The 26122-nt window shown below is 44.9% G+C and overlaps 1 protein-coding gene across 49 annotated transcripts in view; it reads left to right on the top strand.

Annotated features, from left to right (window-relative positions):
* LOC118507230 (microtubule-actin cross-linking factor 1) overlaps nucleotides 1–26122 on the top strand; it is a 181242-nt gene that overhangs the window by 55777 nt on the left and 99343 nt on the right. For 18 of the 49 annotated variants that reach the window (XM_036045447.1, XM_036045442.1, XM_036045435.1 and 15 more), the window contains exons 1-2: nucleotides 15374–15554; nucleotides 19912–21273. The exons of 9 other annotated variants lie outside the window; for them this stretch is intronic. In XM_036045447.1, the coding sequence (XP_035901340.1) occupies nucleotides 20748–21273 (526 nt within the window). In that variant the 5' untranslated portion in view covers nucleotides 15374–15554; nucleotides 19912–20747. Of the gene's footprint in view, nucleotides 1–15373; nucleotides 15695–19911; nucleotides 21274–26122 lie in introns of those variants that run through there. 22 more of the 49 variants (XM_036045417.1, XM_036045430.1, XM_036045432.1 and 19 more) reach the window with 6 other exon arrangements.

The following is a 26122-nucleotide window of genomic DNA, read 5'->3' as shown; positions in this document are numbered from 1 at the left end:
TGGCTCAATTTCTTAATATAGTTATTTATTTGTTAGTGTCTTCAAATGAGGCGGTCCGATGGCCGAAGCGACAGCGGCGGACATACAGCAGGACCGATGAACAAATCCCATCCAGACCACCTCAAGTCACATAACTCCAGAATCCAAGTATACAGACACAGGCGCATCAAATAACAGAAATCCAGAAAAGGTTGGCCGCGAAACCTCTCGAAGTTGTAGTGCCAAATATGAAGAAAAATTCCACAAATGTCTTCCGGCTTTCGAATGCTTAACGCACTGACGGCAACTTAAGTCAAAATCGGTGTAGTTGATAAAATGGCGATAATGTTAACGTCGCTGGGACAAATATTGTGCGTCACAATTAAGAATTCTTTCCTTATCATGAACATGTCGGACATTCCACAATTTGAAACCAGATCTTCTAGATAAAATATAGAAGTTTAGGATTTTTTTCAACTTTGTAAGTAACATTTCCTGAGAGAAACTTTCACCGAGAATCAGAAAAAAACTTTTATTAATTTATTATTTAATTTATTAAAAATATCTCATTAACAGTTCTAAGTATTCCGATAGAACACTTCCAGAACGATTGCTTTCAAGTGAGACTTCCTTCGGGGGCATCATTAGAGGAAGATGCAGCCAGCCAGTTCACACAACTGTGACTGTTGACAACTTTCTTTATCTTATCACTGGGCAATTACACTTTTAGCGCTTTGTTTTAATTATACGCGATAGAGTTGTTGTTTGTCCAGTCAGTGTTGCTGCGGTGATGATGACCACCATTAGGTCCCGTCCGGTCCGGGCGCACCGCCGTCGGTGTAGTATCAATTAGAAGGGACTTGTTTTACGATGACCTTTGTGAGTGGATTTCCGAACCACGCGGGGGGTACTCTATCAAACGATGAGAGCGTGCGATCATTAAACGATATGATTTGTGAAACGCTTTGTGTGGTTTTGTTGTGTTTGCAAAATGTATTGAGTCATAAATTTCTTTCTAAAAATTTCTTTTGTTTAAGAAAAACCTGCTTTTTTACGTCCAGACATCGATGATCTGTAGCGTGAGTGATCATCGATTATTTTAAGCCGATTGAGACATTGGACGTGTATGTCCTCCCATTGATGCCCAGCAGTGTCAGTACACTTGATTCCGCTTCGTTCGATCGAGTAGTGTTAAAGCAAACAGTGACATCAGCGCGACTTTAGGTGCTGACCCTGTTGACGCGTTTCGAAGATCAATCGTGGCACAAAATCTGACGCGCGTGCACGTCTCCCCCCACAGCATTCGTTAGCACAGAGCCTGAGAGAGAGAGCGAGTGCCCGAGAAGCTGCTGTTTGAACACCGGTGGCAACCGTTTCGAATCTCAATTCCGATTCCGAGACTTTAGGCGAGTGGCTCACTTGAAGCGCTTTTAACGATTTTCTGGTGATCCAAAGAATCGCGATTCAGGCAAACATCGTTTTGATATCGCAAAATCACGACGCGACGACGATGTTCCCGGTGCTCAATCCGATCAACCTTGCGCGCTGACCCGACGTAACACGATTACTCGATCATTGTCGGCATTTGAAGATGTCTGCCAAAACTGCTTCCTTAAACCTTGTAGGAAGAGTAGTGATCCATCTTGTGCAAACAATTAACACATTTCTCAAACACTCTTTGCATTTCCCAGCTCCATTAGCGGCGGGGGAAGCATTCAGGTAGCTGAGATCAGTTAGTTTGAACGATTTCCCATTACCACGGTGGCATCCGCGGGAAATAGACATTGCTTTCGATGATGATGCGGTGTTGCGTCTCGTTGACACCTCGGTTGGCTAGTGTACATAAAAATATTTACCATTCCTCACAGTGACGCTCCCCGAGAGCGTTCTCCCACACATTCCTTTAACCCGAGTTTTGCGACCATAGATGGCGCCCGGTTTCGATCACAGCCTGAAATAGTGAATGATGTTGTGAAGTGTTCGGAAATTCAACGATTTCGAGCACCCCTCGCAGTAAGAACTGGAAGTAACCACCCTCCTCTCACACCCCCCTCCCCCCACCAACACTCAGCGTTGAAGAGGCGTTATCTTCGACACGTGTTCAATCGCAGCAGCGTCTGAGCACAAACGGTTAGAGTCGTTGATCGATTTCTAACTGCCTTCGCTACCCACTTGCCAGGCTGTCTCCTACGCATCAGTGTGCAGGAACTTGAGAATTGAGTTCTTCTTGTTGGTGTGCTCTAGAAAATCACGACCGACATCGCACCAGCCGATTTCGAAACAATTCGAAATCTGACGAGCGTAGGGGTTCCTAGGCAGGCAGCAGTAGTTGGCGGCCTCTACATGGAGTTGCCTAGAATCTGTGTACCTTGCGAGATTTGTCTCGCTATCGAACCCATGAACCTACTACGTGTATGTGTGTGTGTGTGTGTCTCCCGACGGGGTAATGTCCACACCTACGTGTGCTGATCTCATTGTAACAGCGACATACGCCCGGGACTGGGTCACTTGGATCATACCTTGCCCGGATCGTCAAGGTGCCTGAGTGGGATGTGATGTGGGGTGGAACCTCAAGAGGTTGGACGTTAATTTGTTGTGTTCCGCCTGTTGGCAAAGTGTGCAAACCTCCCGGCGATCAATTAAACCGCTGTGTGGGGTCGTCTTATCTTTGCCACCAGCAATCAGTTTAAGGGCAAAATACGATTAAAAACCGACCCATTCTTGCTTGATTGGATCATTTTATCGATTACCGCGGGTGTCGTTTTGTTTTGTTTCGCTGTGAAAAACGCCTCCCCGCGCCAACCAATCAATCAGCTGGCTTGGAGACGATGGGGGGATATTTCGGCTTAATTCAATTAATAGCAGCAAGGTCGGCACATAACTCCTGCGCTCGCTCTGTGGGGTGGTCGCACAGTGTAATGTTTGTACCTTGTAAGGCTGCTACCCATTATCAGCTTGTCTTTTCGATTTCGTGAGATGTAATTATTGTATTTGTGCGGCGAAGATCGATGACGAGACTTGCAATCCATTCCCCCCTGCATCGATCGCATCTGAACGGAACGAAGATGACAGGCCCATGGAGTTCGGTACTCCATTACGCCGAGTGCACTGTACCAGTAACCCAATGGTTGTTGTACGGACATTCGCTGTCGATGATGATGTCGTTTGCTTTATACCACCGGGAAGCTCGTCGAGCGGAATTTTATTTCTAGCCCGCAGGAAACGCGCGTTAAGGGCCGGGCCGAGTTATTGCGAACGAGGGGATTATTTATAGGAACGGTCGAATGGTGGTGGTCCACCATTGCAGTGTTCCCGGCTCACCTCAAAACGATCGGTGTGCCCTCTCACATAGGTGGTATAATTATAGGGACACCCCACTCACCGAAGTGTGTGTGTTTATACCGCCGTATATCTCGGCGCACACACAAAAACCCGTTGAGTTGGTTTCCTGGCGTCCATCGAGAAAGGTGGTTATTTCTTTCGAAAGGTGCGCGGAGATTGATTAATGCGATGATCAACAACCCCTTGTCGCCGGCTTAGGAGTATGAGGCCAGGTTTTTTGGGGGCTTGGGAAAACGGGGACAGGGAAGCTGAACGTATCATTTGGTTGCGCCAACCGACCGAGCGAGGACGATATTTACATTGCTGGTGGGGCCTCCAAAGCGGTCGTGTTATGGTACGGTTTTGCAGCATGTCTGGTTGCAGCAGCTGTAGGCAGGCACGTCCGGACCATGTCTAGCTAGTGTGCAAATATACGGTACCAAGAGGTTGAAGTGTGTAATATGAGACAGACTGGGCGAGGAGTGTGCGCCCTGGAGCGGCGTCAAGGAGTTACAGACTTAGTCACTCGGCCGTGTCAGGTCGGCGTGTGAGATGATCGATGGTGTCATAGAAACGATCTGCCGCCAGACTAGGCACACAACGATCGGCGTAGGTGGAGTAGATACTGTTGGCACTAAATCGGGCGTCTAGCCATCGTTTCCTAATGCTGCGCGACTACCGAAAGCGAAAGGTAGATTTTCGGGATGACGCCGGAGTTGCAGGTTTGTGTGGTGGTAGTAACATTCAACATGCATTTAGGCTTTTTGTCGTGGCATAAATTAAAGGTTCTCTTCGATTTAGTTTTTTGCATCAATCTGCATTTATTGTGAACAAACACACGTAAAATTAGATAAGAGTTTTCCGCCACTCCCGCCCGATACTTTTACGACCGATCTCACGTCTAATCTAAAACAAACTCCTTCAACGTCACGCGAAACAGATTGATTTATGCTAATCTGTTTCGATTTGGGGGGAAAGTTTTTTTATCAGCAAAGCCGTGCCTGTCGCTGTTTATCTACGTACATCGGCGGACATCTCACACCCGCATTCGTGCGCATTGCATCACGCCCCGAGTACGATGTGGTAGAGAGAGAGCCGGAGAGATAGTCAGGTCACTCACATTACACACTGCACCCGTTTCTTTATGGAGCTAATCTTGTGTTACATCTTAAACGCCACACAAATGGAGATTTGTTTTCTGTTCCCCCCTTAAAGACTGGTCAGAAACCAGATGTGTTAAGAGCTCTTTAATGAGATACCAATAAACGTGTGTTTGGGTAGGTAAAGTTGGGTGGTTTCTTGTCCGGAAGTCTACAGGGTCCACTATCGGTAAACTCTGCCGTACGATCTGGAGTGGGCGCAGTTGTAATTTCTCACCATCAAGGTGGAAAGAGGTGCAAGCAGGTAGTGTCCAACGAAAAATGCATTTGACACTTTGACATCGCCATATAATTCACCTATTTTTATGATGACCCCAAGGAGGCTGAGACCGCATGACGCGGTCGATCGTTTAGTGCAGTAAAGTTGCATCCGGGGATCTCTCAAACCTTTTTTTCCTTCTGGTGGCTGTTATTGATCGAGCTATAGTGGTTTTGAGAGGTGATCGTAAAATTTTAAAACCGAGAGATTCCATTGGTCGATTATAGCACGAAGCATGAACGAGGAGAGACAGCTTGTTTGAAAGCAAGCCTGCTATCGCATCTCATAAAACGGAAAGAGTTGAGCGGGAAGCAGCGATTAGCTCATCGTTTTAAGTGCATTTGGAAAGGTGGAAATGCAGGTTACGAAATTGCATTAATTGTGTCTTACTGCACGTCTTAATCGACCGATCGCTGTTCTTGGGGACCATTGTAAGTTTTGGGTGAGATGGCCAACAGCGACTTGAGGTGCTGCTGCTGGTACTTCCCACATATTTTCTAGATCCCGCCACCGAGTGACATCATCGCTTTCCTGGGCCGAATGATTTAACTGCAAAATTGAAGAAGTTGTGTGTAACATGGCTACGCATATTTACTGTGGCTCATTGTCCATATACGGGCGGATCTTTCCGTGGCGTCGTGGGAGTCTTTCGGTATCTTGGCTGGCCAATTTCGGCAACTCTTACACGCACCGCGCGGAGAGTTGTGTCCCTGTAAAATGTCCAATTTTGTACCGGCAAGTTCTGTGTCCGTCCGCACTTCCGAACCTAGCTGTGGTGGGCGCCAACTTCCACGAAACGTTTGTGGATGTGCGAAAGAACGGTTCCAGTGTGTTATGGACTGTGAAGGGGAAGTTATCGTAAAGTCGTATTTTATGCCGGACAAACGAGTGTGCGCGCTAGGATTCTATCCTCGATGCTAATTAGTCCACATTAGTACCCACTCCTAAGGCGAAGAAGTCAATCGGGTTCTCCGTTGGTGGAGATGATCCTCTTTGCTGATAGTGTGTGTGTGTACAATTTTATAGTTATTGCTCTGTTGTCGCCTGTCGAGGTTGGTTAGCGTCTAGCAACCTACGTGGAAGCAACCCTCGCTGGCTACCACATGATTTCAGTTCTCTCTCGCTCTCCGGTTGTCACCGTTGAAGGTGCGGCGCGTGGCGTAGGTCGAGGATGATTAACGACGGAGTCGGTCGGTGCCGATGGCGTCATCGTTACGCGGGTGGATATCGGTTCGCTGCAACTATACCCTGGCGATCTTGAGCACCACCTGTTGCACAAACTGACCGTGAATGTGCCGGTGCGAAGGTTGAGTGTACTTAGACGTACCTCGAGAGTATGGCAAGATTGCAAATGTTTCATTTGTCAAACTGATGATGAGCTTTTTCGGTATGAGATGTAGCTAAATAGGGTTTTAAAGCATGGTGAGCAGTACTTTATAATGCATTCCATTGTATCAACACAAACTACTTGGCATCTTGAGCCCGGACTGCCCAATTCGTGATCCTTAAGCAATCTGGCACGATGATGTCAGAGAAACCGCAGAGACTATGACGTCAGTCCATCGCGAAAAGCTTTAAAAATGTATGGATGAGTCGTTGAAGATTTTATGGTTTCTAGCGGGAAATTGGTGTGTAAGGTTGTCCAAAAACCTTATCTCTCTCTCTCTCTCTCTCTCTCTCTCTCTCGAACCAGGATGATGGTCTTTTTAGATGCTTTTGAAGGATAGACGAACGTTGGGTAGATAAACCACAGATGACTTTGAGATACGCGACAGCTTTTACGAATAGGAAGAATAAGAAGCGTCTCGTTGATGGGTTTGAAGTCAGTCAGCTTCCTAATTCCTGACCGTGTAAATTAATGGCATTTTAACGATCGAACTTCGGCTGGTACTCCGAAATGGAGGGCGCGAATTTGAGAGTCCACCAAACACGCGCTTCATACAACTCTGGATACGGTACGGTGTGTGGTTTATGGATGGCTGCACTAGAAAGAAACACTGTGATGGTGGAAACGCTTGTGTTCGTTTGTTTTGCACATGCCAAAAGATTGTGTCCGGACAAAGCTGATGGAAGAGAGTGTAAGTGTTTTAGGATGTGCATTTTTTGTTTCCACTCGACTGCAGTCGCGTTTTCGCAGATTCGGACGAAGCCAAAGTTAGTCGAGTGAAAACATCCAATGATCATCACACTTTTCTTTCATCCCATGCCGATGTGGGGGGGTGGAGTAGGTATTGTGGGGCGAGATTACGTGAGAGGTGAATGTGCGGCATCGTTTACGTTGTTGCATTGGGTTAGTTAATGAAAAAAAAAAATGCCAACGAAAGTGTGAAAGTTGGAGAAGCAGTGCGAAATTTATTGGTAATAATAGCGAGAACGAGAAGGAAGGAACAGCAGTGTGTAAGAGGACACGTATCAGTATTTTTTTAAAGATAATATCAGAATTTAAATGTTCAGCTTCTCTTGTCAAAATATTTACTTAAAACGGATTCAAAATCTTAAAGCCTTTCCTACCCAAAACTCCCATTCAAATATCCCGTTTCCTTCATAACTGGATCAATGGCAGTAAATTGAGATATCCCGCCGGCACAGTTTGCCGCCCACTCGCGCGGCCATATTTGTTTGAATGACTTGAACATTTGGCTGAGGTTGCAAGTAAAGCCCCATCTGTTATCCGTACTACACCGGTTGCTGCTAAAAAGGATACTGCCTACACCGTTTTCTTCTACCGCACTACGACTCATTATTCGCTTAACTTCGCCACAGTTGACCATATTTGTGGTGTCGTGTGCGTGCGCCTCCGCACCAAACGGATCGGAAGTGAAACTGGAGTTCGTATAAATGGTCCGAACCGGAGGGGTAAACCGACAAAATTAAAGCACAATTCATAAAACTGCCACTCACGCACTATTCGCTGGTGATTTTTGCATGTGTGAATGGGGGGACACCGACACCTGCGCTGCTGAGAGGTGCTTTGTTGTGGAGACGAAGAATGACTATGGTAGCTAATTTTAGCCCCATCGGGCGGTATGAGTGAATAAACGACGAAAGAAGGAGCGATCAGATCGGTTGTATGTCGTCGGTCCACAAGGAAGGAGCAAACAAAGATTGTCAATGGATTTCCCGTCCCCCCTGGTGGGTTTTGTGAGCAGCAAGCAGTGTCAAGTGCGCTATTGAGAGGAGTAACGGTTCGAGTGATGGTCTGTATGGCGATAGAGCGGGCTTTAGCACTTCTAGCTGTGTGTCAAGCACCGGGCCGATCCTCCTTCTGTCGTTCTTCCGTGGAGTAAGTTTCAACTAAAGACGTTTCTGAAGTTGAAACTGAAGCGCTCGATGACGTTTGCGATCGTTTTGCGATCGATGAATCTGGGTTGGGCGAAAAGAACTGTTCAAGCGAACACAGGTTGCAATGTCGGCGGTTCGAACTCAGATTTATTAGGCATCGACGCCACAGGATGGATTGCTAGGCACCATTTTTGGACCTCGAATAGTCAACGTAAGGATTCAATTTATGTTTGTTGTGTTGGAACGGCGAAACATGCATTTCGATGTTTCTTGTCCTCTTTTTTGTTGTGAGTTCCAATAAACCGCCCAGGAAAGAGTAATTAATTAGTCGGGGCGCTGCATTGGTCAGTGAGCGAACTGCATCGAACTGTGCAACCACGTACAAGCTCCTTACCGCTCGCGGGCACGGAAGTTTTGCACATGTGCTTAATTTTAATCGTCCCTAATCGATCACAGGCTTTTAATAGCCGCGGTCCATTTTTGGGGTTGAAGTCCTTAAGGTGAAGTTTTAGGGGCAATAGCTATGTCACTCGCGATGTTAATTAATGTCTCAAACCGAATTCTCGTAATGTCAATGTCACTGGTTTTGCACCGTGTAGGACGGGAAAGGTCATCATCGAGTGGTGCGAATTCTTAAGCGCTCTAGCGCTGACACATACTACGCAGAAGTTCTAATCTTTGTTTTAGAGTCGTAAAATGTGTTTTTATGGCAAGAAGTTTGGGGGGATTTATCTGTACGCTACCAGTTTTTTTGTTTGTTGCCGCGTGAGTTCTGCTTCCGTTCCCCTATCGGTCGTCTACCTTGAATGGGCTCACGGTGTAATGCCTATTTGTACAATTAGTTACCCCGTGCTCGAAACGGCAAGATGGTTGCAAGGGGCAGCACAGTATACTGCCCGTAGGTGCTTCAGAAATCGGTTACACATCGCAGATGTCTAATTAATCGAAGGTGATCGGAAGTGAAACGAGAGAACAGTAAAACAAAAAACCCCCATCCGAACATGAGTCCCGCAGCCAACGCAAAAATTGCAAACACACTCAAATCCCACTCGGAAAGAAGCACAGCCGTCATTCGTGCACAAGCAGCAGTGCGATGGGTCCACCACAGGCGGGGCGACGTCACTGCTAGCAGAAGGTCAACCGAGGACCACCACCTTAACCTTACTTTCTCTCGCTGCATTGGGGACGCTCTTTCGGCCGGCCGGACACATCAAGTTCGAAAGGTTTTTAATGGGCTTGGTGTTTTTAATGGGCATTTTTCGCGAGCGTTTCGGGAGTTTCTGCTGGGAGGACCATTTCTCGTTTCGGTGGGAGTCATGCCATTTTTTGTTGTTGTTGTCGGGAGGACTAGTGTTACCTTTCCCGATGTTTCATAGCAACCGGTTCGGTGTGCCGCCTAAGTCAAACACCGTTCCACACCGCCGTTTGAGTGTATCGTCGGTCAAGGTTTCTGGCGTGACCGTGACTGGAAACGCTAACGATGGTTTACTGCCACCAACTAAGTAGACACACACACGTACACTCACCTGGGGTCGTCTTTTGGCTGTCGTGATCCATCACTTTCCTAATTTGCATCCTACCTCTGTTTTATGTCCAGTCAGTCCACTCAGTCCGTATTTGCTGGTGGCGTCCACATTTTCTGTGGACTATCCGAGCGTTATGACAAATCTGTGCGCTGTGGACATGGCTGCCAAAAACTAGCAACCCACACGCGCGGAAGTGTTGTGGTTAACCGGATCAGATATATTATCGTGGGAGCTTTTACGCATGGTTTTGAGAAAGAAAAAACTGCAGCCAAACCGACATTGAGAGCTGGGGGACATCGAAGGTGTGTGTGTGTTGCTACCTATATGTCCTTTGTACGATGTGAGACGTTGAAGGCTATAATCGCACAGCGTTTGATGTGGGTGTAAAATTATGTCACCTACATTCCACACAGGGTAGGTAGAACCGAAACGCCACCACCCTGTGCGCAAACCATTAGATCGAACGCGAGCGTGGCGATGTTGGATGACGATGAAGGTGAAAAATGTGTGCTTTTTTGCACCCACTGCGGATTTTGCCGAGTATAGTTTCTGTGTAGATGGAATTAAGGCAGGAATTCAATTTAGTTTCCTTTTTTTCTCTGTGCGCACATCAAAGGGGGAAAATACAAACCAGTGTGACATTTTGGCCTACGGTTTTACAGTAATAAACGAATAAAAGTAACAACCCCGTTTCACACTCCGAAAAGAATTTGTTATGAAATTGACCTTTGTTTTAATCCTTTTTATATAAATATTGTCCGGTCAATTTTATTGCGGATTACAGATTAATGCGAAAAATGACTCAATCAAAAGACTTAAGCGACGAACCCTCGCTCTGTGCTCTACCGTTCGTCGCTTGAAGCTGTATTTGCTGTTGATTTTTTCCTCTCCCTTTCCAAAAACACGTTTACTATATTGTTTTGCTTACAATTTATCTTTCAAAAAATGCATTAAATTATAAATCCCCCTTTCTAGCGATACATCGTGCAAGAAACCATATGTTGTTTGGCATTGTTGTTTCCCATAACTGTATTGAAAACATCATTCCCACACAGGGTGGTAGCCTATATAACCCCAAAACCATTGAACTAATTTGAATAAATTTTGATAAACAGACCACTCCTTTAGGGGTCTGGTCACCGACCGGTATCCACAAAAGGGGAGAAGGGGGGGGGGGGGGGAATACCGTATAAATATGGCATGCAAAATCGTTGGCACTTTCCGAGCATTTTATCTCAGGGCACAAGCTAGAATGGGATTTATTTTTTATTGTTATCATCTACGCCCAATAATCGAGCGTTCTGAAAACAGGTTTGTTTGTTTCGTGGTTTTCGCTTATAATCCTGCACCAGCTGTTCTGAAATGCTTGACTTGCATATATTAACCTTTTGTCTGGTGTTAAACTACTACTACTGATCAAGTTTTGGTTGTCTCCGTTAACATATGCTGATGATCTACTGGTTTGAATCGTTCCACAGCGAATTCTAGAATAGGAGGATAAACGAAGCACCCAAATACGATTCGATTTTAATTGCTGTCGTTAAACTTCCTAATCGAATTGCTTCCTTATTCTGCTTTGCACATTGAACTGTTTTACTAACGCTTCATATTCATTGCGATCAAATCAAATTTCTGCAGGCGAATGTAATAATTTATACCAGAAGAAGTACGCAAAGATTCTTCGCCTTCCGTGAGATACGTTGTTGCGGTGTTGAATTATTTACGGCTTGTACAGCAAACCAAACCAGATTCGGATTTGTCGATGTTGCGAAACGACAGCTGGTTCGAAACTTTCGCTTCGGATATATCGGGGTTTTCTTTCGTAGCGCCGACTGTGTTTGTTCACCCATCAATATATACGCGGGGGATGTGAAGCTGTAGGTTTGCTATACGCGCGCTTCCTACGCACGACAGTCGTTGGTGGAGGTAGACCTCGCCCCGTACAACTAAATCACTTACCAGTTAGTACGGGCTGACTAGAAGAAAGATCCGCGATCGTTCGAAGTGAAACCAGTAAAAATCCGATTGCTTCAATTGGCTGCTGTGAATTGTGAGGCGCCAGGCGCACACAGTCAGTCCGGATTGTCCCGGGAGGCCTTAGCAGTAGCGACGCTTCCAGGTCGCAACTCCTACGCGCATCTTTTAAGTTGAAAGTTGCATTTGCGCACAAGCAGCACCAGAATTAGCCTCGACCTGGATCGATGGGTTGGTTTTTTTTTGTGATTCCATTTTGGTTGTCCCATCTCTCTAGAGTGGGTCCAGAAGGACACCCGTTCGTGTTGAAGATTTATCCTGCTCCAAAATGAACGACCGTGGCAGAAAGCTTCCGAAACGAAGGTGATGCGGTCCAGACAACAACGGAGGAACATCTTAGCTTCTTGTTAGCGTGCAAACCGAAGACAATGCACAAACAAATGCAATCCCGCGCCGTGATCCATCATCCGATTGACAGGCCGGGCTGGGACGTCACTTTGTGGAGCGACTGTGCTTACTGCGGGAGAGAGCCACTCGAATGCGGAATGTGGATGCTGGCTGGGAACTTCAGACATTGATTGCCGACCCGTAGGGCTCGAGAAGAACCCCATCACAATGGCACTCCTGGTGCAGTGCCGCATCCGCTTATCGGGGTTCGCCTTCGCATCGCCGAACCCTGCCGAGGAAAGGCACGGGTCCACACGGAGATCTTCCAAGTGTGGCGTAGGTGTTGGCACATTCAATTGCACGGTGAAAGTAGCTCGATTTTCATTGTTTAGCCACCGTGAAAGACATTCCGCCCGGCGAGAGTACGATATACGGTGTGCTAGTATGTGAGGAGAGGGACTCTGGGAGGCGGCCGGCCTTCCTTTATCAAGATGCTTCACGGTTTCGGAAAGTCGTGTCGGACGGTGGTGGTGCACTAGAGCAATTCTTCGGTCGTAAACGTTTGCTTCTTTTCCCCTATTGGCCGGAATTTGGTGCGTCTCTTGAGCGCACAGCCAGCGCATACACATTCGTGTACAGCTGCGTGCAACGGTGCGGTGTTTAATCTATTTCGATTGCGCTTCATCGAAGAGACGCAGGAGGTGTTAAAACAAATATCCCATTTAAATGCGTCCGGGCGGGGCCGAGCAGCGAGAGTGTGAGCCCCGTGGCTGATTACGCAATCCGCGATAGATCCGATGGTCCGTCGTTTGCGGAGACTTCGGAGAGTAGCGTGTTATGTATCGTGTGGTCCGCCTTCATTTTTGTTTTTGGATTGTTTGGTGGTCGACGCGATGTGATATTGCAGCAAAGGAAAAAGAGAAAACTGTTTGTTGTTTTTCTTTAAACTTTCCGGCAGCTTTTTACTGTTGCTGATTCTTCGTTTTACGTTAACTCCTGTCGTAGGATGGATGAGTTGGTTTGGTTTAAGGTGAGATTAAGCTGTAGAATACCACATCATTGGGTTGAGGCTCTCCTATCTAGCAGAAGCTTACCGAAGAATCGAGCGTATTAGACTCGCCAGGCTCCGGTGGGCTGGTCACGTCATGAGAATGACACCGGACGTTACCCTGACGTAAAGGCGCAAACTGAGATGGAGTGATGGAGTACATGCGTTCGCCAGAACGGCCGGGGTAATCGATTGGCAGATGAAGGCACTGAACCGTGAGCGGATTGTTGGATTGTTGCAGAAGGCCAAGACCGCGATCTCATAGAAATTCCCATGCAATTATTCGGTATTTGCTGGACAGTTAAAACTATTTTGTCCAAGTGATATTATGGAATGGATATACCTGTTACAACTACCCAAAGATATTGTTTAAAACATGGATATAAGACCTCCCTTACGGTTTTGTCCGTCACTACATGTCGATGACGTCATACTTTTTATGCGATCATTCTCAAGCTCTAAAGCCACTCTAGAGGGAAGTTCCTTCTGAAGAACTTTGGTGAAACCTGTTCCCAATACCGATACAGCTTGGGCTAAAAAAAAGATTCATTGAGTAGGTGGTTAAGATTGTTGTTTTATTGCTTAATTCATGTCACTCGACCGCAGAAGCGGTTTAGTTCGTTCGCTTCCAATCCTTTTGTTTACCCTTAAAAGGGAATGTCTGCCGTGAAACTGCAACTCCCCCAAAATGAGTGTGTCACATCCGCACTTGAGTCACAACAACAAAAAACAGTGTCCTATTACTCGTCCCAAACATCCTCTACCTAATATCCGTCAACTAACATCCGACTCATCGTTTTACGATAGTGTGATTCCGGCTTGAAGCATTTCTTCAGCTCTGCACCATCATCATCGCGCTCCGGAACCGGAGTTTTGCATTGCAAAGCTTCCGTTACGAATCGACCATCATCGTTTCGCAACCATCAGCGTGTACGGTGGTGAGTTCATCCCGGGCAGAACTCTCGGGACCGGTTCACCGCTGCTAAATTGGCGCAGCACGGGTTTGGTATGCGAAACGGCCCTGGTGCGGTGTGGTGTTCAGGCTGACAAATCATTAGGGTCAGCGCCACATCCCAGGTTTGTGTGGCGAAGACGCAGACTCGATCAAACCCGTCGTCTGCGTTGCTTCCCGTTTCAAGGGGATGCCTATGTGTGGATTCCTTAGAGCAAAGGAGGGAAGTATTATGGGGTTGCTTGCATACACTGCACATGTTGGATGATGGCGTAAGGGGAAATCAGCTCTCATGTTGCAGCAAGCGGGTTGATTCCTGTTTCTATGCCAAATCGTACATTCCAGTGATTCCAGGCCTGGTGGTGTGAAGATAACATTCTTTCATCGTGTTACCGATGAGATCATTCGATCGGTTTAATGTTTCTATGGTGCCTTGCAGAGGGAAATGTTTCTCTACTTTTATTTTATTTTCTGAGTTTTGCATAATTCCCTCTGTTAATTCCTTTTTTTATTTAATTTTTTAAATACTTCATATCATTTCCGAGTTATTTAATAGTTTTCTGTACTTCATACTTCTTCAAGTCTTGAGGGCTCAGACTTCTATGAGTTCAAGGACTTGGAGAAATTGTGATGATGACTTTGAGATAATTTTCTCTTCTTTTAGTCTTTGGATTCATTAGTCTGGAGTTTAGGGACTTTGAGATACTTTGATGATGGCTTTGAGAGTATTTTCTCGTCTTCTCCATTTGTGATAAAGCTTGAATAAGTAATTGTTTGACAAATTCAATATTAGCAAAATAACTTATGCCATAGCTTAACTGTGAGCAGCCACGTTCCACGTCCTTCCAGAAGTAGTCGCTTCACGTCTTCTGCTTCATCTCTCCTCCACATTAGAGGAAGGAAGAAAACCTGTTCCAAGAAAGCAGCAGGCAGCAGCAGCAGCAGCAAGTCTTTCTATGCTGTTTTTGTTTCTTTGGCGAGAACATCATCTGAGCATGGATATTTCTCCAGAGAGCGAGAGAGAGAGAGAGAGAGTGAGATTTCGGGTAGGGCAAGCACCAAAAATGCACCCCTCGTAAGGCGAGAAAATGCGGAATCAGCAGGATAAAAGTCGCCCGCGCACTACCCCACACGCACACACACACTATAGCAACCACAACACAACAATATGCTTTACGTCAGGTGCGCGTCGGAGGGTGACTTTTGAATGGGAGAAGATCGAGAGAACATAAGAAAAACACAGCAAGAACCAGCATCGTAGTAGCTGGAGATTTTGCCCTCTTCGCCGCTTACGTATGGTTGTGTGTGTGTAAGACTTATGCGCGCGGGGGCGCATTCTCTTTAAGAGAGAGAGAGAGAGCGATCCCGAGAGAAACTTCATCCCCTTCAGCAAGGGAGAGCGATCGTGCGCAGTAAGAAAGAGAGAGAGAGAGAGTGACGGCATGTTCCTTCGCGGCTTAACATAACGTTCGCCTCGCGATGGACGGAATTTCTCAGTACTTAGCTGAAATTCGTTGCGTACGGTTGCGCCGCTACGCGAAAGGCGAATGAGAGTGTCGAAGGCTCCTTCCTCTGGCAAATAAGCAGTGTTTTGTGTTGTGGGTTTTTTTTTTTTCTCTGTCTTCTTGTGTGTTTGATCGTCATCCGCCTGAATCCGTCTTGTGAAGTTAGTTGATGAGATTTTCACGTCTAATTTCCCGTAGACCCGTAGTGTCATCTCTTTTTTGCGGTGGTGTGTTTTCCACCGCGATCAAGTGTGTGCCTGCGTGTATGAGTGTGTGCGCGTTTAATGGTTTTTTGGAATATGTGAGTGCTGTGTCCGTACTGTGTGTCCAACGGTTGAAGATCATGAGGATGCGTTAGGGAAAGCTTTCCCAAATAATATTGAAATCTTCGTCCAGAAATGTTGTGAGGAATAGTGTGCGCCGCGAAGCCATCGAGCAAAAGTTGAATGAATGAAGAAAATGGAGGATGTCTGGGCGAAAAAAGTAGAATTAGCACATGCTGCCAACAAACACTTTCTGCCAGTGTGCTTAGGTGGACATGAATTAGCCAAAAAAGAAGCGTAATTCTATATCAGTATTTTATTGCTTCGTACGTGGTTTGCTTCGGCGAGGGCATAAGAAAAGACGCTGTCTGGCCGGAAGAAAATACACGAGACAGAGAGAGTGTGTGTCTACAGAAAGAGTCGCATGCATGTTGGGCTGCCCCGTGGCTCTTCTCTCTCTGAAATCACGATTCACGGTACGGTTTCGTGCGATAGCGACGCAGCGGCCTTTTTATGATGATACGCGACGACGATGGTGAATGAAGCAGCAGTCGCCCAGCAGCGTAATGGAGGGCTGTATAAAGAAAAGTGAGCCACCATGCCACCATCCACCCGGGCAGCGAGATGGTGGCTGTTGCTCACTGCTCTCAAGTGCTTTTTCCGCTGGGGGTTTTTGAGCGATGGGAAGGTCCCGAAAAACAGAGGAGGCCTTTAAATTCTGGTTTTTCTCAATCCGCGGCCAGGCGCTCTTTAACGACCGCAGGGGTGTTGTGAAGATGATGGGAATGTGGTGAGCCACGGGATCAAGCAGGAGGAGTGTGTGTAGAGAAGCGAACGAGAAAGAGAGCAAGAGAAACCGTTCTGTGCTGCATTGCTTAATTTACAAGTCTTGTCACGAGAGCCTTTTCGGGTGGATTGCTTAATGTAAAGTGTCGTATTTTTAATTTGTTTTGGAAAGTATTTTCTTTATTTTAAAATTATTTTGTTTGTTACATATTTTTATTAAAAAAAGTTTTACTTTTAAAAACTTAAATTTAAACTATGTAAAGATAATTACGTATGAAACATAAAACAAAAAAAAAAAAAGACTGCAGAGAGGAAAACTTTTAAAAATTGTTTTATAAACAACTAGAAAAAAAAGAAGAGAAGAAAAAAAGTGTTAAAAACATTCAAAATGAACATGAAAAATTAAAAAATAGAAGAACAAAGCAAACAACTGAATCTATGTCTCGCAATGACAGTAAAGCCCGCAGAAATGTGCAAAAAGAAAGGAAAAACAAAGTTATAACAAAACCAACAACCCGTTTGGCTTTATTGTGCCCGATTACACAAGCAATCAGACAGAGAGCCGGTACACCAAACGAAAAAAAAAAGGCAAATAAAAAGTCATTTACAACCTGATCGTTCAAAGCTCTAATAAAAAAAACTATACTGCGCCAGCTTGTTCTGTGCAATTGTGTAAAAGGGAAAAAAGAAGAAGCGCCCACTCTATATTGAGGTTATCAGCGGTTTTCCTTTCCTTTTTTTTTTGATGTTGGATAACTAGTGCATTCGATCCAATCTTTCTCCAAAGTGACCCAAAGTGATCGTTTTTCTTCTTCTTGGTGAACTCGTTGCGCAACCGGGGGTTGCTTCGAGTTTTATTACCTTTCAACTTCCTTTTTTTTAACACACTCATAGAGGGTGGGTGTTTTTCCGTGAAAAACCTCCCTTTCATTTTGGCGGGAGGTGAACTTTTTCACTGCATACGGCTGTGGCATCGGAACGGTGCAAGCAAAAGGTGATGAATTATGGATGATTTTTGTGGGTATCCTATCGCGGCCATTTTTCACCCACCCACCCCGAACGAAGCCGCCGCGTAAGGTGATGGAAGGCATAATTGCGTTCCGGTCGTACGGTTCGGAAGGAAAAAGTAATTTCGAAGCTTTATTGTGATATTTGGCAAGTACAAAACGCACAGTGTGTGTGTGTGGAAAATAAGAGTTTGGAAGTCTGATGCGGTGGTGCAGTGAGCTTTCCATTTAGCAAAGAGGAGCAATGATGTAAAGTTGGTTCCGTTCGATTAAGCCTCTGATCGGACCAGTGATCAGTGATTATGATGTTACCGGTTGTGGTGGTGGTCATCTTCATTATAGTTTTATCTTTCATTCCGAACGAAACAGGTGTTCGGTGGGACTTGTTTTTCGAGAGCAGCCTTCCCTATTTAATATGCACTTGTTTTGGATCGTGTTTCAAGCGATCGGTGGCGCGCATGCCCACAGCGGGGTCCCGCACCGAAATGCAAATGTGATAAAAATGTAAATTTAATCGACAGCGTTTGCCACATTTATTGGCGTTTAATTACGATCATCCGAGGGAATTTGTGAGTCTGGCTGGCAGGACACGATCGATGATCGCTGATCGAACTGTAGTTTCGAACCTGGGAAGCACGCAAGAAGAGCTTGCGGTTAAATTGTTGCATTCCTGTTGGTTGCTTATATTTGTATGCTACCGCTTCATCGGGAAGAGCACCAAAAACCGTAAAAGAATTCAGCCTAAAGCCACAAAAAAGTGACAATATTTATTGATGTTTTCTTATTGGTTGGTGGCGCAGCTTTGTTCTTTCGGCGTCTTCCCAACCGTTGGGGGAACCGTTTGGGTACGATTAAAGAATCCGGTTCTATTAAAGAATCCGCACGCTCGGCAACTGCTCAGTAAACGGTCCGATTATGCAAATCGAATGGAAAACGATTCCAGAAAATGGTCGCCAAATTTCGTGGTTCGGTGGAAAGGGGGGAAGGCTTTTTGAGGCAGAGAAAATTCGTTGCGCAGTGATAATTTGGTTTTAATGTATTGCAAAACGGGAATAATTGTGGAATCGCTTGAACTGAAATGCAAAAATCGAATGCTGCTTAATGAGTAAAGTGCGCCAGGCTGTCGGTAGCGTTTGTTCAAACTAATGAGATCCTTTTGCCAGTGAAGCATAAGGAAGTCATTAAAGTAAGACCGAACCCAAGATTATTCTCTGGATTATGACCTGGAAGGAAACCAGGTAGATTTCACCCAGGACTTTTACGGTTCAAAAGAAAGGATCAATTGAGATATAAAAAGAGCAAAGATTTTTTAGTCTAAAGTTGTTTACTTGAAGTTTATCTTCGACTTCAAGACAATATTCCTGACGTACCGGATAAAGTTATGCTGTATGGAATTGTTTCGGGATATTAAAAATTCTGAATCATAAATAAGAAGTTCTCTGTATGAAGAAAACCCACTTCCACCGGACATTTGGTTCCAAGAATTGCCGACTTAAAGATATTCAAGAAACCTCCGGCTGAGAAACATCAAGACATTTCAGCAGAGGGTGTGTGTGTTGTACCTGTTGTGTTTAGGTGCCCCCAGATCGCGGGACTTTCCGTAAGATATAATTTCGTATGTTTGCGTTCTGGAAGAGTCTTCCCTGTATTGTTTGTGTATGCGTGTGTTAAGGAAAGCATACCAAAAGTGCCACTTCGCGAGAGCGCCTGGACATAAGGAATTCTTTCATATTTCTTTCTGTACCCTGCTTCGTTTGCGGACAGCCCACCAGGTTTATTGTTGCTGTTGTTGTTGCTGAAGGCCTGGGTTGGACTTGCGGGAGATTGTGGCGAGCTCGTTCGAGAAGATCTCCTGCGGGAACAGACTTGCCTCGGTCTGGGAGCGGTTTTGAACTTTGAGCGAATCTCGGCGACGACGGCAGCAAGGGGTTTTCTGCATGGTGCGTTCTTCCCGTTCGTTTGTTAATGTTTCACCGAAGATCGCAGCGAAAGTGGTGACCTGGATGGTTGGTCGGCCGCGGAGGTATTTCTTTGCCCGTTTCTACGGTTCGGTAAAAACCGGTCTTTGGGTGTCGCGCCGAGGGCTTTCCGATGGCAAGGTCCGGGAATGGCATGCGAAATAGCGAACCGGGGTACTACCAACACTTGCGAAACGTGTGTTAGGGAAACGGTTAGAATTCCTGGGTAAAAATGGCACGGACATATAGTGGGATGCGACATTAAATAATATTCAGATGCTGATGAATCGGACTGGGAATCAAATTCTATCGAGGATCATATGCGAATAGTTAGGGACCTCGTTGAAATTATAAAAGTGTGAAGAGATATTAGAGTGTAGACCTCAGTTGTTTGAAGTTGTGTGAAGTTCCTATGATAAAACTGTGATTATTGATGTGAAGTGTAAATGTGTAAATTAATAAGAAAAGTGATTAATTGTACCCCTTTGTGTTCCTTGTTCCCAGTAGAAACGAAAGCATATCATATCGATCGAGAGAAGAAAAAAAAGCGCACCGGCGTGCAGCATATCGTTGTGAGTGAAAAACAACAATTTTCTGCTGAAGAAAATTACCAGCAATGGTTGTGTTGTAAGTGAGCAGCGTGAGTGCGTCTAATGTTGCCCTTGTGTAAAAAATTGTCGTGAGAATACCGGTGATCCTGCAGGATGATTAATTTAGGCCAAGAAATCTAATGTCATCATCATCATCCGTATTCAGTGTTGAAAAAGTGCAACCAAATCACGAAAAATAATTGCCCAACTTAAGGATTTCGCTAAAATTGAATCCTCACGGGAGTGCTCTCTATATCTCCCCCGTCGACGACGATCAACGACGCGAATTAAAAAGGAGTGCAAATTCGCGAGTGAAGAAAGTGTTTTTTTTTTTTAATCTAGTGTGTTTAATTTTATACCATTAATATTCAACTAAAGTGCCATTAACAACAACAGCAGCAGCCGCAACACAATCTTCAACATTTAATCACGCGCAGAACGGTGAAGCTTCCAGTAATAAACCCAATAGTATACGTCCACTTAATTTTGACATCGCCTTAACCACTACTACCAGCCAACATAAACAAAAACCCGTAATCAACAATATAGCTTCGATCGATGTAAAACATAAATAATCGACAAAACAATAACAACGAAGAAAAGCAAGAAAGAGCGAGAAAAACGAAACGAAAAGAAGCGATACTTCAACGAAATCAAACAAACAAAAAGCGCAAACCACTGAACGACGACGGACGCACACAAATTGTTGCAGTAGTCGCACCGTGCCAGCAGCAACGAATTTTCGTCATCATGTCAACGCAATCATATTACAAGGATCGGCTCGGGTTCGATCCGCGGGAGGCACTGTATGACAACAATAATGGTGAGGTGTCTCAGCAGCAGCAGCACCACACCAGCAGCAGCTCGACCAGCATCAACAACAATCACCATCATCAGTCACAGCAGCAGCAGCAGCAGTATCATCAAACGATCACGACCACCACGACACACCGGCATAGCATCGGTGGCAGTGGTGGTGGTGGTGGTGGCACTGTTATTGCCAGCAGTGGTGGAACAATAGTAGGAAAGCACCACCACTACTACAACAATGGTGGCGGCGGTGGTAGCCCCGGACCGGGCAATGGTAATGTGAGCGGTGGTGCCAGTCCGCACAACGGTAGCAGCCACCATCATCACAACAACAACGGCGAATACTACCATACGACGCCGGCCAAACGTCACCGACAGTCGTTTACGGCGACGTCACCGGCAACCGGATCGTCGCTGAACGTTACCAGCCAGGGCGGTTACGAGGATGCGCTGACCCAGTTTAAAGGTACCGAATTGATGACGATATGGGAACATTTTGTATGGGATATTATAGGTATGTCGTACGGGTTTGGGACCACCCGGCCGTTTCCAATGCCGTTTCGGTAAGCTGAGTGTGTCCGTGTGCATGGTGTTGTTTTTTCCACCCCCCGTGCATGCCCAGCTGATGCGGTCCTTCGCTGTATCAGTGCATGTCACTACAGCTGCTCCGAGGATCTAAGGGAAAACTTCCTGCGGCGGAAATAACAGACAAACACCTTCTCCAGTCGCAAGAAGTTCTTCAACATTGCTAGCTTTTCGTTGTTTTTTAGCCTCACCCCTGTTTTCATTCTATTTGCTTAATGTCCTTGATCCCGAAACACACATCTGCACTAACTTTTGATGAAGTTGTTTGAGCGTAATAAAGAAACCCGTGGGACATAAAATAACTCTCCGGAAAGATTGGCAAACAGCATAAGGGAGGATATCAAGTAGGGTCAACAAGAAACAATGACATCCTGTTTCTTCATCTTCTTTGACACTAAAGCTATCCTGTTTGTAAAGGCATTAACTATAAGAGGAGATAACTCTCGGAGTTCTTCTTGGACAAAGATAGCATTATTTAAAAAAAAAGGATATTTATATCTTCTTGGAATCCTGTTTTACCATATCATTGAGTTCAGTTTTCCACTCTTGTGTGTTTCTTTTATTTTTGTCAATGTAATTTGCTGCTGGCTGTTACTCTAATTGCATGAAGTGTGAATTAATATAATCTGTTATTTTTAAAAATATTATGCAGTTTTTATTAATATTTTTCTTTTTTTACAAAATTATTAATATGTATAAAAAATGTGTTTGTTGTTATTTGCCTGTTCTCTTGTTTGCTTTTTGTTCGAACTTTGTTATAAATTTTAATGTTTTTTTCTTATACTAATAAATATACGATATTAAAACAACACTTTTAATACTTTCAAATGAGTTTCATATTTTTCAAATTAAAAAAAAATCTTTGCTTGAACTTTTTTCCATTGGGAAATGTGTTTGATGCTTTGCCTAATGCGACCTTTTAAGCTCTTGCAGGCCATTTCTGGCCTACAAGACTTATTGATCCCGTATAGTTGGATAGTCAGTCCTCACTATGGGGGAACGGCCCAAATGAGATTTGAACCCCGGTACTGCCATGCGACGTTGTCGCATGTACCACGGCCAATATCTGTATGTGTCAATTTTGCTACCGAAGTCGTCAGCATTTTTTTTATCACACCACCATGTACAAGAGGGTTTCATTTCGATAATGGAACGGTGTCCGATTTATCACCCCCAAAATGCCTTCAGTGGGGCTGTTTTTGTGCCTCTTTCTCTCTCTCTATCTCTGTCTTCTTTGTTGTCTACAGAAAAGTCCATACTTTGCAGGGAACGTTTGGAGGTGTCTTTAATTACGATTCGTGCCATTCAATGCCGATGGTTGTTTTGTGCGGAACAACTATATGTGCAACCCCCGTGAGTCACGTTCCCGTGATAATTCAGGTTCACAATGTTGCACATTCTTCCAGCCAATGAAGTACAGAAAGGAGATTGGTCAGTGGGTGAAACGATTGCCTCACCGTAACCAACCTGCCTTCTGGCTTGTCTTTAAAGCTTGGTAAATTCAATGCAGTTTACCATCTACATTCGCGACACTTACTCGGTTCGGGGATTTTTATCGGTAAATCACGTGCGTCAGCAGCAGTATGCAATTGCAGGTGCGGTACTGTACTGACGTCACAAATATTGTTTATCTGTCGCTACGGGTAAGCTCAGCTCATTGTCAGTGATTATTCGTCACCATGTACAGATTTAGATTTTTTTTCGTGGGTCCGCTGAGGTACAAGAGTACAATATCTCTGGTCCGCTGCTAGGGGACAGTGCGGTGTACCGTTTGATGTGGTAATCGCACTTGAATTACGAATCTGCTTTATTTCGTTATCGTGATATTCATGATTGATTAGATTGCAAGACACTATTCTTTCGTATGTCTTCGTTTACTCTGGGCGGTGGTGAATTGTTTCCATGATCGTGCACTTAACGTGAGTTAAGGCGCCATAATGAGATATAATTGAATTAACAATTTCCCCCATGGTGGTGGTGGCCCGGACGGTGGTTCGCTCGGTTGTGGTAACGTCACGCAGAAGTGTACCAATGAGTAATTCGCTTGCATATCATCGCACTGTGTGTCGGTGTATGTGTCTGTGGCACATACGCTAATGGAAACTCGGTCCGGATGACATTGACAGCAATTCAAATATTGGTATTTCCGTTACGGCTGATAAACGCGTGTGCGCACGATTGTGGGCTGCAAGAAGTGCCGTGGATGTCCACAACAAGTGGTCCAGGTGGGTTCAATTCTTCAATATACACCCAAAAAAAACCTTCAAAGTAAGGAATGTTTTTGTTTAGAGGGTGGTGGAGTAGCGTCTCTTATGTCGCCTGTCCCGGTAAAGCATACCAGTGGATTGGACCACTCTCTTGATAAGCGAGTTTAACAGTGCTGCACAATGATTGATGGGGTTAGGAAAGCAAAGGGAAAACTTGCGCTAAGAACCGATCAATCGTTCACCAATCAAACCCAGCAAAACACGCAACATTTTCTAAAGTAGGTAGTAGTCAAGATATCGCGACCAATAATCATTCGCACGTAAGATCGAACACACCGGTTGTCACATTAGTCACTTTTGGCATTACGCCCAATTTTAAGCTATCTACCACCACCATCACCCTGAAATGAGTAATCACGAAAGCATAACCCGTCCAACTGTGGTTTAGTTCGGTGTAACAAGGCTTGTATCATCACAGACAGACGACGCGCACCATTTGACTCACGCACGATCGATCGATCGTATTTTTGACATCAAAGACATGTACGATGGGCACGGGAAGCTTTCCGCGGAACTCGCTCGCACCTGGCCCGGTGCCGGTATTTCCTTGGGAGCTTGTAAAGAAAAAAAATGTCACTTGTCAATTGGTCGATTTATTTTGTTGCTTTCGTCTCGTAGTTTCGTGATTGTCATCGGTGTCGCGGGTGGAATGTTAAGCAAGGTTGCGATGTTATTCGTTTGTTAAATATCGAGACCACTGGCGCCAAAGACGATTTATTTGTACCATTTTTTGGCTCTTCTGCTAGACTTTTCCACCCCTTTAAAGAATGCAATTAATAATTCTATCCACACTTGGGCTTTAAAATAAGGTAAATCATCCTAGAGTTAATATATATTATTCGCTATTCGCACAGTGGAGATGAAGTACTATACTGATCAAAATGCTATTGGAATACTCATTCGATGTATGAATGAACTGTGAAATTTGTTTAGCTACAACACACATAGATAAAATCCGTCTGCTTGTCCACACCATGGTTCCGTTTAATGACGAAAACTTCGCAATCATGCCCATCTGTTCTCCCGTGGCTATTTGCACGTTTGCCCCCACGTTGTGCCCTGGCGAGACGCACACACACGACCGTATATGCTTTTGGTTGGCCATTCATCTTCTACTCGATCGTCTGTTGTGTGTTGCCACGGTGGAAAGGAGCATCCCAGCCAATCTCCGGTCACCCGTTTTTATTTTTCGCAGCCACCCACCGATTGATGGGTCGCTTTTTTGATGGATTCCGGAGCCGGTTTCGTGTGCGGCGGTGTGCTGTTGCCCTGCGGTGAAGCCCTCACGATGGTGGTAATTGAATTTGTGCGAATGAAGGAACGAAGAAAAAAAAAACCGATCGACTCACTCGACTTGGATTGTTGTTCCGCCCGTTGATTTATCTTTCCTGTGATGGTCGTTTCTGAGATAGTGCTGACATCAGGGTAGGGATTTGTGATTAGCCCTACAGACTGAGCTGAGCTTTTCTCCTACTTTTGCACAAGATCACATACGCGAAAACGGAATTCCACCGTTGTTGCTTGTGGGGAAGAGTAACAAAAGGAAAGCCTCCCTTTGGAAGGACCCAACTTCTCTTTTCAACTTCATTGACAACGATCACGGTCTCGCTATCGTAGGATCTGGGGTGAATGTTTTATTTTTAGCGTTGATGTTATGGTACAGATAGCAGTGGGGCAACAGTATTGGACGAACGCTTAGAAGCTTACACTTGGTTATGCGCTGATCGTTGGCTATTATTTATATTTGTTTATGTTTATGGTACTTTTAATAGGTAAATCCATATTAAATAGTTTATTATTTAATATAAAATACATAGCTCTTGTACTATTTTTAAAACTATTTTCCATTTAAGTCGAATGGATATTTACTATACGTAGATTAATTAGTGTCGGGACATGAATGAATTAAAAATACTGAATTTGAATATCTAAGAGAAAAAAAAATCGCAAATTTTAGTGTATTATTCCAATTTGCTTTACTCAAAACGTTTAAAATCCATATTTATCTGAGTTGTTTCTACGGCAATAATGGCACTGGTCTTCACACGGCAGGACCGGGGTTCAAATCCACAGAAATCCAGGACTGGCAGGCTGAGACCTCTCGAGGTTGTTGTGTCAAGGAAGAAGCAGAAGTAGTTTCTACGACCCACTATCGCAATAGTCCTTATGCTGATTTCGCCCTGGTTTCAAGAGAACCCTTCAACAGTTCTATATTGACAGTGTGGAGAATTCTACCCTCATAAACAGAAGTTGTTATCAAAAAATTAACAACGAACGGTTCAAATGATCAAACTTAACATTATAAAAGTCAGTCCTTCGAAGCTCCCCAACCTATCTCTTTTTAGGCTTTGCTGGACTTATACTTTACCCGTAATTGAATACGTCTGTCCTACGAACGGAGAGGCGATTTAGATGGGATTTGATCTCCCGACGAGTCGTTTGAGAGCTGGCCCAGCCACCCGG

Source organism: Anopheles stephensi, chromosome 2, assembly GCF_013141755.1.
Source record: "Anopheles stephensi strain Indian chromosome 2, UCI_ANSTEP_V1.0, whole genome shotgun sequence".
NCBI classification, from domain to species: domain Eukaryota; kingdom Metazoa; phylum Arthropoda; class Insecta; order Diptera; family Culicidae; genus Anopheles; species Anopheles stephensi.
Note: the sequence above shows the minus strand (reverse complement) of the source record. Positions and strands in the feature narration are given on the sequence as shown.